The sequence below is a fragment of the Rhamphochromis sp. 'chilingali' genome (assembly GCF_963969265.1).
Source record: "Rhamphochromis sp. 'chilingali' genome assembly, chromosome: 20".
Classification (NCBI taxonomy): domain Eukaryota; kingdom Metazoa; phylum Chordata; class Actinopteri; order Cichliformes; family Cichlidae; genus Rhamphochromis; species Rhamphochromis sp. 'chilingali'.
Genome location: NC_137947.1, coordinates 22020251 through 22038477, shown reverse-complemented (window position 1 = coordinate 22038477; position 18227 = coordinate 22020251). Strand labels below are relative to the sequence as shown.

At 39.6% G+C, this 18227-nt stretch overlaps 1 protein-coding gene across 3 annotated transcripts in view; it reads right to left on the bottom strand.

Annotated features, from left to right (window-relative positions):
* The window catches only part of phactr2 (phosphatase and actin regulator 2), a 37095-nt gene extending 19073 nt beyond the window's left edge, over nucleotides 1-18022 (bottom strand). For 2 of the 3 annotated variants that reach the window (XM_080868102.1, XM_080868104.1), the window contains exon 1: nucleotides 7922-8152. In XM_080868102.1, the coding sequence (XP_080724228.1) occupies nucleotides 7922-7964 (43 nt within the window). In that variant the 5' untranslated portion in view covers nucleotides 7965-8152. Of the gene's footprint in view, nucleotides 1-7921; nucleotides 8153-17919 lie in introns of those variants that run through there. The other variant, XM_080868103.1, reaches the window with a different exon arrangement.
* Between the last annotated feature and the right edge of the window lie 205 nt (nucleotides 18023-18227).

Below are 18227 nucleotides of genomic sequence, written 5' to 3'. Positions count from 1 at the left end.
AAAGAAGCCATCTATGTCCACTGTGAACGACCATCTTTGAATAGAGGTGGTGGTTTATGACACCAACTGACTGCCATCTCAATCCAGTTCTGAGATCCCTTCCCAGACGCCTTGACGACCATTCACATCCTGTGCCATTTGACCTCAGGAAATCACGTGATAGGGTGGGGTTAAGTTTCACGATGAGCTCACCCGAAACCTCGGCTGATTGTGACCTACACTCGTTTTCACACCTTGGCTCGTGTGATTAGGTCGAGGATCAATAGGGGGTCCATGACCCTCTCAGGGACACTCCCACAGAGCTTAAATCTGGGACTCTCCATCATTTGACTCTTAGAACTGAAGAAGCTTCTCGGATGAGAGGTGAAACTTCTTCAAGCAATTTAAAGAGGTCCAGACGCTTTTCTTTCCAAGCTCCTCAGACTAAGATGACCTGGATGACTGAGAGCCTTCACAGACACTGTGCTGAACACTTTATTTTTATTATATTAATATATTTAAATGCAGTCAGACTAAGTAATAATAGATGTTTGGAACATTAATCAGCCATGTGCAGAAATTAAAAGTAATTACAAAACATCACACCTACAATTTGCATTACATAAAAAGCCTGGCTCAAGTTCAACTTCAGCTGATATGTCTTCAACACAATACTTGGATGTTTTTCACATGAAGTCATGGTGGTTGTTTTCTCCAATTATGTGGACAGCTTCAATTAATTCTGAAAACAAAACTTTAAAAGATGCAAGATCAAGTGCACGATCCAGGATCCTGGTTACACTAATCCATAACAATTTGTATTCTGATTGGCAAGAGGAAATATACTCATGAGCGCAACCTACATTTGTTGACATGGTAGCAGCCTGGTTTAAAAAACTAAAAAAAAAATACAGAATCATCGCAAAACCTCAATAGCCGAAGGCCAGGGACTCTCATGTCATCTGCAAACTGAGATAAACGCAATTATTCAAGGGAGACGATTTAAGGGAATTCATTAATTCATTCTTTCAAGTGCATTCTTAGAGAACTCCTAAATTTGCAAATGCTAGCTACACATGGAGGGAATCACTATGCCTGCTCAATAAAAATAATAATGCATTCCCACTCAGCTCATGTCACTCTAAATACTTGCCGACAAGAAAACAATGAAAGTTGGTTGAAAACAGAACAGTGCAGTGTCAGTACTGTTTAAGATGCTTATGCAGCCCCATTGTCAGCAAAAAAAAAAAAAAGAAATCTGCCAGATTTCCACCAGACCAAAGCTTAAAAAACACTCAGCTTAGCTGACCAGATGATCCAGATGTTCATTTTGGCAGTAAAGAAGTTAAGTAACCATTTGCCTAACAGCAACTAAAGTCACTCAGTCAAGCATTTCCTGGCTAAGCAGATCTAGTGGGTCAAATCCATTTCATAACCTTCAGCTCAATTGAAAACTATCAATAGCCTGATGATTGGTTGGCTCTCACCAGCATTGGCAGATAGCTGATTCGCACTCTGCACAGATGGACATGGGCTAAAACTGATGAGTGTAAACTATCTCTGACTGCTGCTTACTGCTGATGAAGGATCAATGCATTGTTTATTCACACGCTGTGAGTAATTAAAGTCTACATAAGTGTACATTTTTTTTCTACTAGTGTTGTTTATTTTCCACGGTGATGAGAAAGTCTCTCTTTTTCCCCTGCATTACTGAAGCTAAAGTAAATGTGCATCGATCAAAATATTTGTTGGAACACTGTCAATTAAATATGATTAAACCAAATTCACACAGGTTTACAACTAACAAACTCTTAATATCTAACAAATAATATCGAATCTTCTTATTCTGTCTATAAATTTAAAGACAGTTTTGCAGGTTTTAAAACATTTGGTGGTCTTTAGCAGATCTAAACTAAATAAAGTAGGATTATTATAACAAAAAACTGATGTGTCATTAGCCTAAAGTGTAAAATGAGGGTCAGATAGTAAGAAGTAATATAACTAGAGCAATATAACCATAACAAAGCACTCTGCTTTGTTAAAGAATGCTCGTAAAATCATAGTTTCATTATTGCTCCCAACAGTATTGTGATCACCTTTATCACATCGAGTGCTCAAGGACAAACATGTACATAAAAACAATGGCAGTAAAGAGTGAAGACATGGAGAAGTGCAGCACAGAGCCCCCTACAACTCCCCTCAGACCAATGTAGCACCCTCTTTTTGCACACACACACACATACTTTGCATACACACACTCATTTCCTGTTCCTGTGTTGATATCAAATCACAACAATAGGTGCATTTCAGCAGCTACTCTGTACCGCTAACGATGGGAAAATCGGTAACAGCGATTATCATCACCATTAGGCCAACTATCAAACTTCCAGTGGGAACCAAACAGGGACAATGGATTGACTGACTACTTGCTGAGAAAAGAAAATGAAACGAAGAGGCAAAAGAAAACTCACTGCTTAGTTTAGAGAAGAAACAAAGCAAATCATCAAAAGAGATTCATCTGCTTCCCATTTTTCGGAACCGATTGTAATACAGTCTTTTCAAATTCCTGGTTTCACAGTTATGTAATTATCATAAGGAAAGGGGAAGATTTGAGATTCATGCTGTGTCGTGTAGCAATGCAGGAAATCTAAAGCCTGCATTGCTGTGACACATGCATGAGGTGCTTACACTTACACCGAATGTGTTCAACGGCAGAGATCTCACAAGTACAACAATAAGTCATCTTTTCCGAGAAAATTACACCTACAGTTAATTTATTGTTCTCACCTCACTCTGCAGAAATTCCAATCATTCCGTCCCCCAAACAACTGACCAGAGGCTGATGCTTGGAGGCGGGCAACCGTTAAATAACTCTTGATTTCCATCTTTATGTATACGACTATTATCGACATTTAAAGAAAAAAAAAAAACTTGGCGATTTACTGTAGCTACATTGTAGTGGAACAGAAAATAGTGAATATACGGTCGATATTAGCTACTTTAACAATTTCTCCACAGTAATTGAACCTGCAGCTGCAGGGTTGTTGTTTGTTCTTTAGTGAGAGATTGCATGATGGTTGATTAGTTTATGTTTTCACTGGGATTCAAAATGTATAGGAACCAGTCCTAAGGGTGCACTGTTCCGGTTAGATGTCACTAACAAAAAGACAGAGGTGGCGCTAGAGGTGGAGCTGGACTTGGCGGTGTTGAAAATGCTAAGATTTTTACTGGGAGTGGCTAAGAGGGAAATGATTAGAAAGTAGTATATCAGAGGGACAATCCAGCTTGAGCTGTTTGTGGACAAGATGGACCTGACACGTGCAGGGAAGGGACACTGGACAAAGCCTGTTGAATATGGAGCTGCCATGCAGACAGAAAAGAGGAAAACCTCAGAAGAGTCATGGGTGTAGTGAAGGAGGACATACAGTGTTAGTGTGACAGAAGAAGTTGCTCGCTTGTGTGCGAGATGGATCTGATAATCTGTCAGTGAGCTGTTTTGGCAACTTCTAAATAAAACAACTAAAAAAAAAGAGGACGATCTCATTTATCTGTACTTGTCTCATTTCAGCACAGTTTGAAAATTTCTAGGTTTGTGAACACTGTGACGGCACCTTATGGGACTAGCGATGTATACTATACCAGCGGTCCCCAACCTTTTTTGCGCCACGGACCGGTTTATGCCCGACAATATTTTCACGGACCGGCCTTTAAGGTGTCGCGGATAAATACAACAAAATAAAACTAGTACCGGTACCAAAAAAAGAAGATTTATTCATAACACACGTGAAAAGACCCAGGAAACAGAGTTAACGATAAAAACAATAACAAAATAACACTGAAAACCGATAAAAACCCTGAAAACCATACATTTCACGACTGAGCCTCAACTCTCGCGGCCCGGTACCAAACGACTCACGGACCGGTACCGGTCCGAGGCCCGGGGGTTGGGGACCGCTGTACTATACTGTATACTGTAAACTGGGGAGGCAGGATTAAAAATAGTTGGAATAACCAGTCTTTGGGACTCTATCGCTTGTGTTAGTGCTGCTTTTTTTAGCTTAGCCTATGCCCCAGAAGACACAATATATATATATATAAAAAACGTCTTTATTGTGAAGTGACACTGGGTAAAATGAAAACAATATATGAAACAATATGAAAACTCTCCACTGCACCCACTGTATGTGCTTCTTTTGCTACTTTTTAAATGTTTGATTGTTTATTTCGCGCTTGTTCCTCTTTGTGGTGAACACCACAGTTGTCCCATTCCTGTTCAAGCCCACTGACACGTCTACATAGTCAAATATAACGGTGACAAATATAATACCTTGAGGCAGACAATGTTAGTTTACTGTATGTGCAGAAATAATGCTCAACGACTGCTACATCAAACACAGCAAACGTTTCAGCTGTTCATTACATTACACAAACAGATAAACACCACTGCCAATCTTATTTGCCAATAGATCGAACACTGTCAACAAGGTAAGTACTAACAGATAACAGCTTTAAACATGTTGACTTCTTTTCAACTAAAAAAAATTTTTTGTTTGTTTTTTTTAAAGTTGATCTTGCCAGGCCTTAATCTATTGTATCTATTAAGAAAAATATACACCATCATAAATCAACAAAATCAGGTTTTAGGAAACCAAATCAGAGGAATTAAGATCTTCAGTTCATCAATCTGCTGTTTAACAGCAACATATGTTATGCTGTCAGTATTTGTTGTAACTGACAGTTGCTTTAAAATAGTGCTGTATTTGATCTCTTGAAATTAAACTGTGTACCTCTAAATCTCAGTTTAATTCTGGGACGTTGTTACACATTACAGATGCTGACTCGACTCCATTGTTCCACAATGAATTTTACACTGAAACAGCTGAAATGCAATGTCATGCAAAATGGGTGAGTCAGGACTTGGATATTTTGCAGCTGGGTGGGATAATTAGAAACAACTTCAGAGACAGCAGACGACCAAATAAAAGAGACTTCAGTTGCCAGTTGCCTTGACAAACTGCAAAGTCTTATATGTATCGCCTGATATAATATTTAAGGGTAAAAGAGATGTATTGTGACAGAGCCAGCAAACTCTTTTCAGACATTATTGCCTGAACATGTGTTAAGGAGGAGGGAAAAGGGAGAGGCTTCCTTCCTTCACTCCAAGTCACCGGGGAGGGAAGAAGCAAGCGTCACAAACAGAGGAAGAGGGATGGAGGGGGAGAAAGAGGCAAAAAGAAACAAAGGGAAGAAGAAAAGATGAAAGAGGGGAAACACAGGGGAAAAGGGACACTGAGGTGGGGCATGAGAAAATGTGGGATTAAAGAAAGAAGGAACAGGGAAAGGAAGAGAAGAAGACAAGGCTACAAGAGGTGCTGGACAAGAGTGGAGGGAGGGGCGGCGCTGGGCTCTGCAGTTTTAACACTTGGGTCATTTCTTCCAAATCTTTCTCCAGCAAAGGCTGGACAAGCATTATAGAGCTCAACTCATGATACTTGCACGACTTCAAAGCTCTGGCTAAGTCTGGAGTAACAGAGCAAAAAGCAGTCAAACAGGAAACCGACCATGTTTTAACTTCGGTAGAGAAGCTCAGAGATCTCAGTTTTATGTTAATGATCTTTCAATAAGACCCTGAGAGAAAGAATTCCACTTCTGCTCTTAGTGCTGTAGATTCAGCATTTAAAGCCCACCGCATCATTATGAAGTCATAATGTAACCATGCAGGACGTATAGATCATTATTATAGCCACCAGGTTCCTTTGCATGTTGACTAAAGTGCATTACAGTTGAGTCTGAGTTTTAGTTTAAATGCTGACAGAGCCATAAAACAGATTTAGTTTTGTTTTCATCCAGAGTCATGTGTCTCATCCTCTACCTCACTGCCTTTAAGCCTTCCCATAAAAAGTGTGATTGAACGTGAAGTGCCTACCTTTATGGCTCAACGAACCGACCAAGGACTACAGATGGGAAAAAAAGGCTTTGATTGTAAAAACAAAGCATTCGGGTTCAGTATTTGCCAGTGTTGCATATGAAAAAAGCTGATTAAAATGACTCTGGGAATTAGATACACAAAGAACTCCAACAGATTAACCAATGAACAATCAGTGCTGCAGTTTAGTATGCAGATGAAAGAACACAAACTACTCTTTTTGTTCAATCTGTAGCTCATAATAAGCTTCAATGTCATTATAAAGCTGATAAACACTTGATGGTTAGACTGTTTCATTTAAGAGTATTTTTTCCTTTTCTTTCTATTAGCTTCAGCTTCATAATCTTCAAAATCTGCATGATTCCTAGTTTGAAATGATAACACTTTGGTGTTGCCCCTCAGACTGCTTTGAGCTGACAGGAAGGCAAGAATAACCCAAATGACCACTTGTTTTAACTTCAAGTATCTAAAAGAGCATCTCTAAAAGTACAACATATGCAACCTTGCAGCAGATGGGCTACAGCAGCACAAAACCACACGGGGTGCCACTCTTACCAGCTAAGAACAGAAAAATTAGGCTCCAGTTTGCACAAGCTCACCAAGAGAAGATCGGACACACATTAACTGGTCTGAAGACGTTTTGATTCTGATTGCAGGGTTAGAACTTAAAAACTTTGAAAGCGTGGATACAGCCTGTCTTGTATTAATAGTTCAGGCTAGTGACAGAGGTCTAATAGTGTGTGGTATAATGTCAGTCCATACTTTGGGTCTCTGAGCGCCATTTAAATGGTAAATGGTAAATGGCCTGTATTTATATAGCGCTATCTAGATGCCACAGCCTACCTGAATATAGTTGCTGACCATGTACATCCCTTTATAACCAAAGTGTAAGCATGCCCTGCTGCAAAGTTCAGATCATCTCAAGATGATTTCTTGAACATGACAATGACACTGTCAAATGGCCTCCACAGTCATCATATCTCAACCCAACTGAGGTCTTGGGACACAGTGAAGCAGGAGATCCACATCACTGGCAAATCTTCATGATGACTGCATGATGCTGTCATGTCATTATGCACCAAAGATATGTTTCCAGCACCTCGCTGAATTTATGCTACGAAGACTTAAGGTAGCTATAAATGCAAAAGGCGGTCAAATCCAGTACTAGCATGGTGCACCTAAAAAACTAGAAAGAAATCTGAAGAAGTCTTCATTAAGGAGATAATTAACTCACTAAGGAGTTACATTAATCCATAATTTAAATAATAACAGGTTTAAACGTAGCTCAGAACTCCAGCACTTCTCATTTATCCAAAATTAATATCTTCTGTAATATTGCATTTCCTGCTGCTCTTCATAAAAATGACCAGGCCTACTTGTTGACTCACTGAGTGCTGCTCAACAGCTTCGTGACTGTATTTACTGTGCTCAGATAGACAGCTCGATCTGGGGTCTACTGTAGGGGCAAATGGTTACAAGTTTAATCTGCGCTCCTTCCGATCATCTCGACCAATGTCAAGTTGGCTGCTAAATACATAAAGTCTTCATTACCTAGTTACAACAAGCCAGCCTTTTAAACAGCTCTTGGGTTATACAACACTGCATCCTGTTTTAAGACAGGCTGTTTCACTAGTTTTTCTTTCTGCTATACAACAGTTGGTTGGCAGAGCCAGCGATAAATTTAGAAACCCCCTACACACACACACACACACACACACACACACACACGGCGTAAAATGATGCAAGAATAAAATGAACACACATCTATTTAGCAAACTTCCACTGACGTTAACGGTATTTAGCGCTGCGCTTTGTTTGAACTGTGTCGAAGTTATGCGACAGAAATGTGAAAGAACGAAAACAAAAAACGAGAAGACTTCCTGAATAAAGATAGCGGATTGTGTGTGAGAGAGACAAGAGGAAGGGAGACTGCACACTGCACGTATACACACACACACACACACACACACACACACACACACACACACACACACACACACACACACACACACTCACCGCTTGCAGTCTGAGACACGGCAGACACGGCGGTCTGACCCATATTCGGCTTGAGCACCGGGCCGGACCGGGCCCCCTAACCCGCTATCACGGCTCTCTATCTCCGCATAAACCCCGTCCTCCACCGCCAAGCGAGTTCATTTCAAAAAAAGAAGTTTTTACGCCGTGATGGCTCAGTCACTGGAAACTTGGTTCACTCTCTCACTCACTCTCTACTACGTCGTAACTTCCCCTCCCCTCCTCCACCACCTCCTCCCCGCCTCCTCCTCCTCCTGTGAGCGGCTGAAAATGCCTCTCATTCCTCTATGCAGATTAGGGACGCTGCTGGGGTCAAAGGGCGAAGGGGTCCGACACTCTCAGCCGCTGGTTTACATCGGCCCAGATCACGAAATGATGGCACTAACCTAGAACTGCGCTCCAGTGAAACTTGAGGTGAATGTGACTCAATTACATAACTATTTTCACAAACCAATATTGTAGCCTTAGTGCATTACACAGCTTTTGTTAAAATTCATATTGTAACTATTGTATCTATCTAACTTTTGTGTATTGTCTTCTCTTTTTTTAAAAAAACACATTATGCAGTCATTTGCAGTATTATCACACATTTCACTACATATCGTACTGTGTATGACTGTGTACGTGACAAATAAAATTTGAATTTGAACATGTATCCTTGTCACACTTATGTTTCATATCATCAAACAAATTTTAATATTAGAGAAAAAAAATAACGCCAGTAAATACAAAATTAAGTTTTTTAATTGCAATTTTATAGAGTATTATAATTATCATTGGGCAGCAGGGTGTCATGGTGGTTAGCACTGTTGCATAACAAGTTCCTGGATGCAATTTCACAATTTCTGTATGTTCAGCCCTTGGTCTGTTTTTCAGACATTTGTGGAAGAAGACATAGTTTTAAAGAGCTCCCTGACTTTGAGTTATCATTCTACTGTCACAACAAGTCCGTTTGTGAGATTTCTTCCATCCTAGCTATTCCGCAATCACTTGTAAGTGTTACTTTATCAAAGTGAAAGTCTTTCGGAACCATAGCAATTCAGCCACAGATTGGCATACCACGTAAAGTTACAGAGTGGGATTACCGAGAGCTATGCGTAAAAGTTGCAAACACTGCTTCCTCAATAACTGTAGTGTTACAAACCTCCCTTGGCATTAACATGAGCACAATAACTGTGCACCAGGAGCTTCATGGCATAGGTTTCCGTGGACAAACAATCACGGAAACCCATTACACTTTCTTAGTCCAATAAGCTGAGCTGAATAGGTGTAAGGTGTAATGTGTAGGAGGCCCAGTACGTTTGTGTATGTTGTGTATTTGAATATAAATATTTTAACTTGTTTCTCCATCTGTGAATTCTTCACAGAGCAGGCTGGAAAACGTCTCCAGCTAATGCTAAGCTAATGACAGCAACAGAAAGCAATTAGAGTCAGGGGTGGGAAAAGCTGGTATCATGCAAAATTATGTCTGGGCGTGCACAATAAGTTGTGTGTTGCAGCAGGACATTTACCTTAAATATTAAATCCAATTTATTTCAACCTAGAGTACTTCCCATAAATGGGTGATGTGGTGGCATGACCTCATTAGAGCCTTTCACATCCTGAAATTTGACTCCGCTGAAGGAGTCCTGTAAGTACAAAATGGTCCAAAATTCCCCCTGTGATCATCAGCCATCTCTGACCTGCAGGTTCCTCTAAAGCCTGAGGTTTGAGGTTACAAAGGAGGCTGAAGCAGGTATTAAATCCAAGGGTTAAATTATCTTTTGACCTCAAATGAGTGTGCTCTATAAATATGTATAAATTGTGTGTGTTAGTAACTCAAGGATCACATTTCATGAACCAATGAATCTAGAAAACCAGGTAATTCCAAAGAGTTATGACAGATTTTCTTTCTACTGGATGTGCCTGTGAATTTTAAGCAAGTACAGTGTTTCTGGAACTTGTGATGGGTCTTTTACAATATTACCCAATATTAAAAATATATAACAAGAAACAAAAAGATGATAATAATGGCATTAATAAGTTGCTGCATTGCTAATATGATATGTAGTGTACTTACTGCACAATACGTCATACAGTGTCATTTAAAACCTGTGTGGCAGTGCATATCAGTTGTTTTTAGACCAAATTTAAGGTCCTCCTTAGCAACAAATCCACTCAGTGAATTTATAGTCACACTAAATATTATTTTATTGACATTCCAGCAGCCCAATAGTACCATCTAGCCCAATAATTAAACATCTGAGAGCCTATCTCAGAAACCAGGCTTGGGAAATGACAATATATTTAGCTTACAGCCTATAATTAATACATAAATGAGTTTACAGTCCAGCTCCAGAGGAAAAGCAGTAGGCTTTACCCTGCAGGCAATTTATTATTAAAAAGGAAGATGACAGTAGTGAATCTTGAACCAACCCAGCAGTGAGTCATTCAAAAGAGCGCAAAGTCAGTCTAGTGTTGTCATTAGGTGCTCTACTTGCAGCACGCACAAGTAATATCTGTTTAATATTAGACACAAGAGCACACATCACTGCTCAGTGACAACTGTGGCAAACTGTGGCAAACTGTGGCAAACTGAGTCAAACGCTGCCACTGACTCTCAACACGAGAGTCAACTAACGTGTGTGTGTGTGTGTGTGTGTGTGTGCATGCATGTGTGACTGTGTGTGTCTGTCTTTGTGTGTGTGTGTGTTTGTGTTTATAGAAGAGAAAGCGCAAGAGAAAGAGAGCTTTGGCTATCATTACTGTCAACACAGTGTCAGTTGAGACCTTGCAGAACAGGGCTTGACAGAAATAAGCCATTAGTACACACGCTCCCTCCCACTCTCTACACACACAAACACACACAGACACACACAGCAGCAAGCATGAGCAAATTAAACTTGCCTGATCTGCACACGAAACGACTTACCATTTGGGCCAAGACTGCCATCTAGTGTTAAGCAAAGTAAGCATAAGCAAACTGACTTCAGGTTAACTGGGAGATGATTTGTCACAAAGTTGTTCTTGTTCCATTCATAATTCTGTTTCTATGTGGCAGTGCTGCCCTCGCTCCCTGATCCCATTTCCCCATAAGTCATTAAACATCAGGAAGCCACATGCAGTCCTGGCATTTAAGCAGCCACAGCACAGAGAACATTGTTCTTAAGGATTGTGGCAGAATGAGAAATAAAGCCAACATTGACCTTTAAACAAAACTAATTTTGGAAGTTTTGTTACAAAAATGAAGCAGTGTATGGATTTTGTGTGTGTGTGCAGACTCACTCACCACTTCTTGTCTGCTCTGATTTGATAAAACCCAATTACCTGCCCCTTGATTGTGGCTTATTTCAACCTAACTCTAACTCAATTCTTAAGGTGACACGGATGCCATCAAGTCCAAAGAATATGTGACATTTTCTTGATCCACCATATTAACAAATGACCCCTTTCAATTGCTTTTGTGCTGGTAACATGCAGTGTTACCATTCAATATACATTTAGCTTTGGAGCTGCCAAGTCAACCACACAGTTATGGGGCTGTCATTAGCGAATCAGATGGAAATGGATAATTGAACAGGAAGGAAGCCGGTAAAGAGGTGGGAGGATAAAAACTGAGAATGAGAATGGAAGTACTTAGAGAGGTTAACAGCAGAATATGACTATGTTAGCACTTACTGGGAGGTAATGTCATTTACACAATGTACCCACAACACATACTGAATTTGGAGCACATTTACACGTGTTAAAGGACAGAGATAATACCACTGAGAACACACACACTGATTTCCAGACAAGACAGCACAACATTCAGTCTCAGAGGGTATTTTCACCGGTTCCTTTGGTTACCATAATCCAAAGATTCTTATGTTTTTGCCTACACCACATTTTTTAAATTAATTATTAACAGTGAAAAAGATCCGTGTTGCATTTCAGTTAAATGTCAGCACAATAGCATGAGGTAACTTTTTTCCATAGATAAATGATATTCATTGAACTTAGTATTTTCCCTTTGGTCATCCACCCACAGAGGCTCTATGCTCCACCAGTGGAGCCATCCACATAGATTCAGAATAACTGAAATAATGCAGAGAGATGCACATATATGGACTCTGTCCAAAATGGATCAGAGTCAGACATGCATTAGCTAATTAGCTAAAAAAAGAAAGAATGAAAACTGAGCCAAAAAAGATTTGAAGATAATGAATCCTTACCCGAAACAAGCTTGATTTCAGCTCATCCCAACAAAAAGACATGAGAGGTCTAAAAGGATAAAGATGATGTCATTTTAAACATTGACTACTGAGTTTATTGTATGTGCGTGGTTTTATGGTTACACACAAGGTTACATAGATTAATGTTAGCATGTATGGTGGGATATTATATTTTAATGTACACCTTTATGCATTTTTATGTATAGTTATTTTTAATGCTATATTTTCAAATGGGTGTCTCTGTTCTCAGTGCAGGACAATTTTCATTTTTGAATTTCATGAGCTTTATCATTCACTGCCCATCTGCCTTAAAACACACACACGCACATACGTGCGCTCACACACTACTTGGGTATCATTTATATTGATGCACAGAGCCTTGACCCTGCCTGAAACCATCAAGTACAATTAAGACACCATGATGACAAAGAGTAGAGCTTGTGTTGCCTCTAGAACCAGACAGACAAATATCAGCTGACAATAGCAGACATTATGTATGTTTCCAATAGAGATGCCCTCATCCTGATGTCACACCAGCTGGTTTATTGACTACCATGTGCACTTGAATTCTGGAGTCAGAAGTGACCGTATTTGGATAAGGTGGAGCTGGTGACCCTGGAAACCTGATTCGAAGTATATACCTTTCTTTGCAGTTTAATACACACTTACTGATGGGATTCATTTCAAAAGGATCACAAGTTCACTGAAGGAGTGAGTTCAGACAATGACATTATATAGATTTTTTTTTTTTTTTTTTACATTATATTGATTTAGTGTTTCATGAAAACTGATTTTTTTAGTGACTCTATTTCAAGGGATTGCGAGGCACCTCTGCAGGGGCTTCACTTCTCTGGCCTGGTGGCTATATTTGTACTTTTTCTGTTAATGCTAGGCCTTCAGTGCTGCCACTTTCAGTTCTTCAGCTTTAAGTGTGGGGTTTCTTTGCTTTAATGTTTGGTTTTATGCAAGTATCACTATCAAGTCAAAGTGTCAGTAACCAGATCTCAATCAGACTGCGTTCCTGTAACTTGTTTCCAAACTGCTGGCTTAATCTGAGCATCCCATAAACGCCCGCATGCATACTGTTCCTTTTTTCACCCGTAGTTATTCTGCCATCAGCCTCGTCTCCTGGGGGCTTCCCATGACACAGCGCTTCTTCCTCATCGAACTCTTTCCACTCTCTATTCATACACCACTTTGCATTTAATCATTAGTTATTATCAATCTCTTGCTCTCCTCCACAGCATGTCTTTTGTCCTGTTTCCCTCTCCTCACCCCAACTGCTTACGTCAGATGTCTGTCCCTCTGGTTCTCCTGGTGGTTTCTTCCTCTTAGAAGGGAGTTTTTCCTTCCCACTGTTGCCAATCGCTTAGTCATTGGGGATTTGTCTAATTGTTGGTGTTTTCTCTCTGTTATTGTAAGGCCTTTATTTTACAATATAAAGGGCCTTGCTGTGAACATAAAATGAACTGAACTGAGCAGTGAAACGACCAAAACATGCCATGAAAGCAGCATCACCACATTTCACATGTAAACTACCTGAAAAACCGATTACTGATCAGACGCAAGATTTTGATTAGATGAAATTAATACTTGTGCTGTAAATCTGTGCAAGATTTTTAGGGATTTATTTGAAATCAAGAGTACTCAGCTTTGAGTATGAGAATGAATCTCTCAAGGTAACGCCTCAGGAAATGGACTCTGCTTGTCCTGACACTAAATAACTGAGACTAACAGAGGGAGATTGACCAATTCTCTAACCGGAACAGCAAAAGGAGAGACAAGAGAGGTGAAGGGGGCAAGGGGCCAGAGGAAAGGAAGAGAGTCATCAAATATTAAGTAGTAGCCTCAGCAGAACAAGAGATAATAATTGTTTAAGTGCTTCTTTTCAGAGCCTTTCTCCCCTCCCCTTGATTTATTTATTAAACAAAGTTTTTTTTCCCCCAGAGCACAGTCTAAGAAAATTGTCCTAACCTAATATTATTTTGCGCTTTCATAACTCTGTATGTGTGGCTGTCCTTTACATGCACAGCACAACCAGTTTAAGGAGGTCTATGTGAAGTTCACCTAATGGATTTTCTGTGTTATGAACTAACTAACCTTTTTAAGAGTCAGTGACGGGACTTGTCTGAACCAGGATCATGATTCAGACTGCAAACTGTCATAACAGTCAGGTGTGACTCAGCAAGGAACAGGCCCTGTTATACAAGCAAACTAAGCTGAGAAGAGAGGAACTTATTTTAAATGGTCTCAGTGTAAAACTAGTCATTCTCTGTAGTTCTGTGATGTTTCATTCATTTAAAATAGTGTCTGTAAAATATATGATCAGCAACACTTACAGTATCTTATTCATCTTTGCCAGGTTTGATAATGTTCAGTAGAATTCAGTAAATCAGCATTTTTTTTTTTGCATAGACTAGGAGATATTGCAGTATTAAACCACCTTAAATCATTTTCTCATTCAGCATATTACTATAGCCAGATTTTCATGCATAATTAGAATTTTTTTAAATAAAATTTCCAGAAAAAACATGAAAGATAGTCTCAATTATTGAACAAATACTGTGCAGCTCTGCTGTATAATAATATTAAGGGTTGGGCACACTTATTTTCCAAATGGATCGTTAAAACATTACAGAAACTGACAGTGTGATAAGATTTCATTGTTGATTGAATAAGTGCCAGTCAAACCTCAAATGATGGAAAACAGTTCTCTCTAATACATCAATGTTGAAAACAAAGTAGAAGTGGTTAAGAAGAAACTTGGTAATTGCGTTTGTTTCATGTAATAACTTGAGAAAGCCTTTGCCTCATCAGTTTGGTGCAGCGGAAGCTGGACTTTTGAGTCACGTGTTTCGTGTATGTCAGCATTTACCCATTAAGACTATTTCCATTGCACTGTAACACATTTTGATTCCATCAATATGCCAACTTTTTGGTCAGCACCAAGTGTGGATACAGTTTTAGTGTCGGTAGAGGGAGGCCTTTAGTGAACTTTCACTTCAAACTTACTTCTTCTTTCATTAGGTTTTTACAGTACATAGCCACTAAGTACTGAGAAAGAATTTCCAGTTTTATAGTTTTTTTCCTGCTGATAATAAAAAAATCATAGTTTAATATTGGACAAATGTAGTTCTGCTCATGATCATCTCATCTCTACACAATGGATGTAAGTCTCAATACAGTATCTGAATCTAACTAATATCCAGTGTTATAAACACAAGTTTGCCTATTCTCTCCACTCTCAACCCTCTTATGTACCTAATAAAAGCATTTTTAACTGGTAATATTAACTGTATAATATTATAATGCAACAATACAGTAAAGGCTACTGTCATCCCTCTTTCCATCTGCCAGCAGGCTTGTCTGAAATCTGATCTCTTGTTTGTTGTATTCTGTTTGGCACAACCCATAAGCCGCCATCACTGTTAAAATGTTGCCTGTATAAATCAATAGTTGACATCCTGCCAGACAGGCAGCCGGAGAGCTTAAAAGAACGTGAGCTTGAGAGAGGTGAAAGAGAGCGAGAAAGGCTGAGAAAGAGGCACAGATGAGGACCAAAAGAGCTGAAGGAAAGACCATTAATGTCCTGTGGGGTCTTTAATAATAGCCATAAAATAATGGCCACCGTGGCAGGAAAATGTAAGAGCAACTGCACATAAGAGAAAATGGCAATGGCACGACTGTTTTAAAAGTGTGTGATGTGAAGGCTTAAGAGGACACAATAGTCTAACTATATAAGGCTAGATTTACCCAAGAGCTGCTGTTAATTACAAAAACAGCTGTCCTAAGCACGTCAGTCATGTTTGCTCAGTTGTGTTGTGTGGCTGTTAGTCAGGACATTGCTTCTCTTTTGAAGGCTAAACATGATTTGTTTTAGAGTAGACTCGCCGCTTGATGATGATCCTTTGGCCATTGTCATGCTAGCTCTTACTGACAGTAAGAGCTGTTTTGAAAAGGGTTACTTAAAAAGGTTAGATACCATAAAACAGTTTAGGTTTAAAATACAGAATAAATAATAAAACATCTTCTCCCCTATGATGATATCTTAGTGGCTCAAAGAGTGACATGAGGATCATTCTCTTTAAAAACTTAAGAGAGTTGTACTGATTTATCTGGTGTACCTGTCAAACAAGTACGTCAATCTGTCAGTCTGAAACTATGCTGTTTTACCAGGTCAAGTCTCCTCTGTCATTTAAATATTCATGTTTGAGAGAGAAACACAAACAAGCACAGTGGCATTTGTGGCATAACTGAAGTTAGGTGTGTGTGGTTTCCCCCCTCAGAAAGGTCATCACAACTTTAGCAGCTGAGTGCAGAGGTTGTTGTGTTATCAACAGTCTGTAGGAGTCTAACCTGCATCGATATAGTGCAGACTGCAGACGCAGTAGTAAATGACTCATGTTATACAAGCGTGTGCAAATCTGCAGACTGACCTTGTGTTTTCTCTAAAACACATGCATTCAAGAGTGGGCAGAGGAAATATATCCACACAGTAGCACTATGACCAACTATGGTCTGTGCAAACATATGCATATGAATGCACGCACACACGCAGATGCTGCTTTGCATTGCAAAACACTGTTTTACAAATTCACCGCAGCAATAATATTTTGTGTACTCATTTGGGTCTCAGCACAAGTCTGCCAGTGAAGGCAAAATCACACAATTAAAGGATGGTTAAAGCAGTTTATTGTAAAGCTTACCTAGGACAGCAACAATCATCTTTGTTCAAAATTTCTGTCTTGATTTATTGACGCATGACAGCAGGGGCTTTGGCTATTAAACACTGTGATATGTTATGACAACCTCAGCAAACAGTAATTAAACTACATTAGATAACATGGGACTGATATAGCCTGCCTGCCCCCTCGTGTTGTGTGTGACACCAACCAATGTACAGACTTACCATTGTCATGTTGGCTAGCACACCCAAGATGGCTTCCAGCCAAGCACATTAGGAATTATTATCCTTAATAAGTTTTCTATTCTCTATAGAAATATTTATAACAAAGTTACAGCCATTAGATGCAGTCTTCACTCAGTCATATGAGAAACCCTAATGCTATAATGCAACTGTGAACAGACTTCAAAAGCAATCATTTCTTTTTACATTAAGTACACAACGATCGGTGCTTCATGAACACTGCCAAAAACTCTTTCTGTCATCAACAAATCTGAACCTACCAGGACACTAGAGGTATAGTTAAGTGAAGATATGGAAACCCTTAATGTCATTTAGTCCTCTACAACACTCAATAACAATAGGATCTTATTAATATTCCAAACAGATGCTTGAGTCTCAAGTTTTCAAGCATATACTGCATGACTGGGTGTTGTCACTGGTATGCGCTGCATATTTATTTTAAATAATGAAACAATGCAAAGCGTTACCAGAAAAACTGCTCGAGCCTGAAGAAAGTCAGACTCTCATACAAAAGTTGCAAAATAATTAAAGGCTTTAATAATGGGGACATTAAAGCACACATTTATTTCCCCCACTGTGTGCTCATTTCTTTCTTCCGGCTAAACACGAGCATTTTAACCAGAGTGTTTCATAACTCAGGTGATACAGACCCAGGATTTACAGCCTATGCCTACACTTAACATGTAAAGCAATCCTAGGCTAACAGGTGACAACCAAAGCAAAGGACAGCATGTTAGGTGAAGACCCAGTAGCTTCTGCTACTGCTGCACAGACACACAAAGTCAGAGAGACACTGGATCATTTAAAAAATAGAAAGATATACAAGGAAGTACAGCTTATTATATAAGGAGGAAACTTACCGTCATGTTCCATGACTTGACCCAGGGAATATTATCAGCAGTTTGAGTTGATCCTTGCCTCTTCCAGACACACAGCCTCTCTGCCTCCAGCCCTCCCCCTTGCCAGTTCCCCCTCCCTCTTTCTCACCGTCTGCCTGCTTTTCCTATTCTTTCTCTCTCTCTCTCTCTCTCTCTGTTCCTGTGTTACCCTCTCTGCCTCTCTCTCTCAGTCTCTCTACACTGTCTGCTACTCACTTGCTCCTCCTCCCTTCCTCCCTCCCATCTGCATCCCTTCGCTCCAGAAAAGACCATTAAAAGTTAATGTTTGT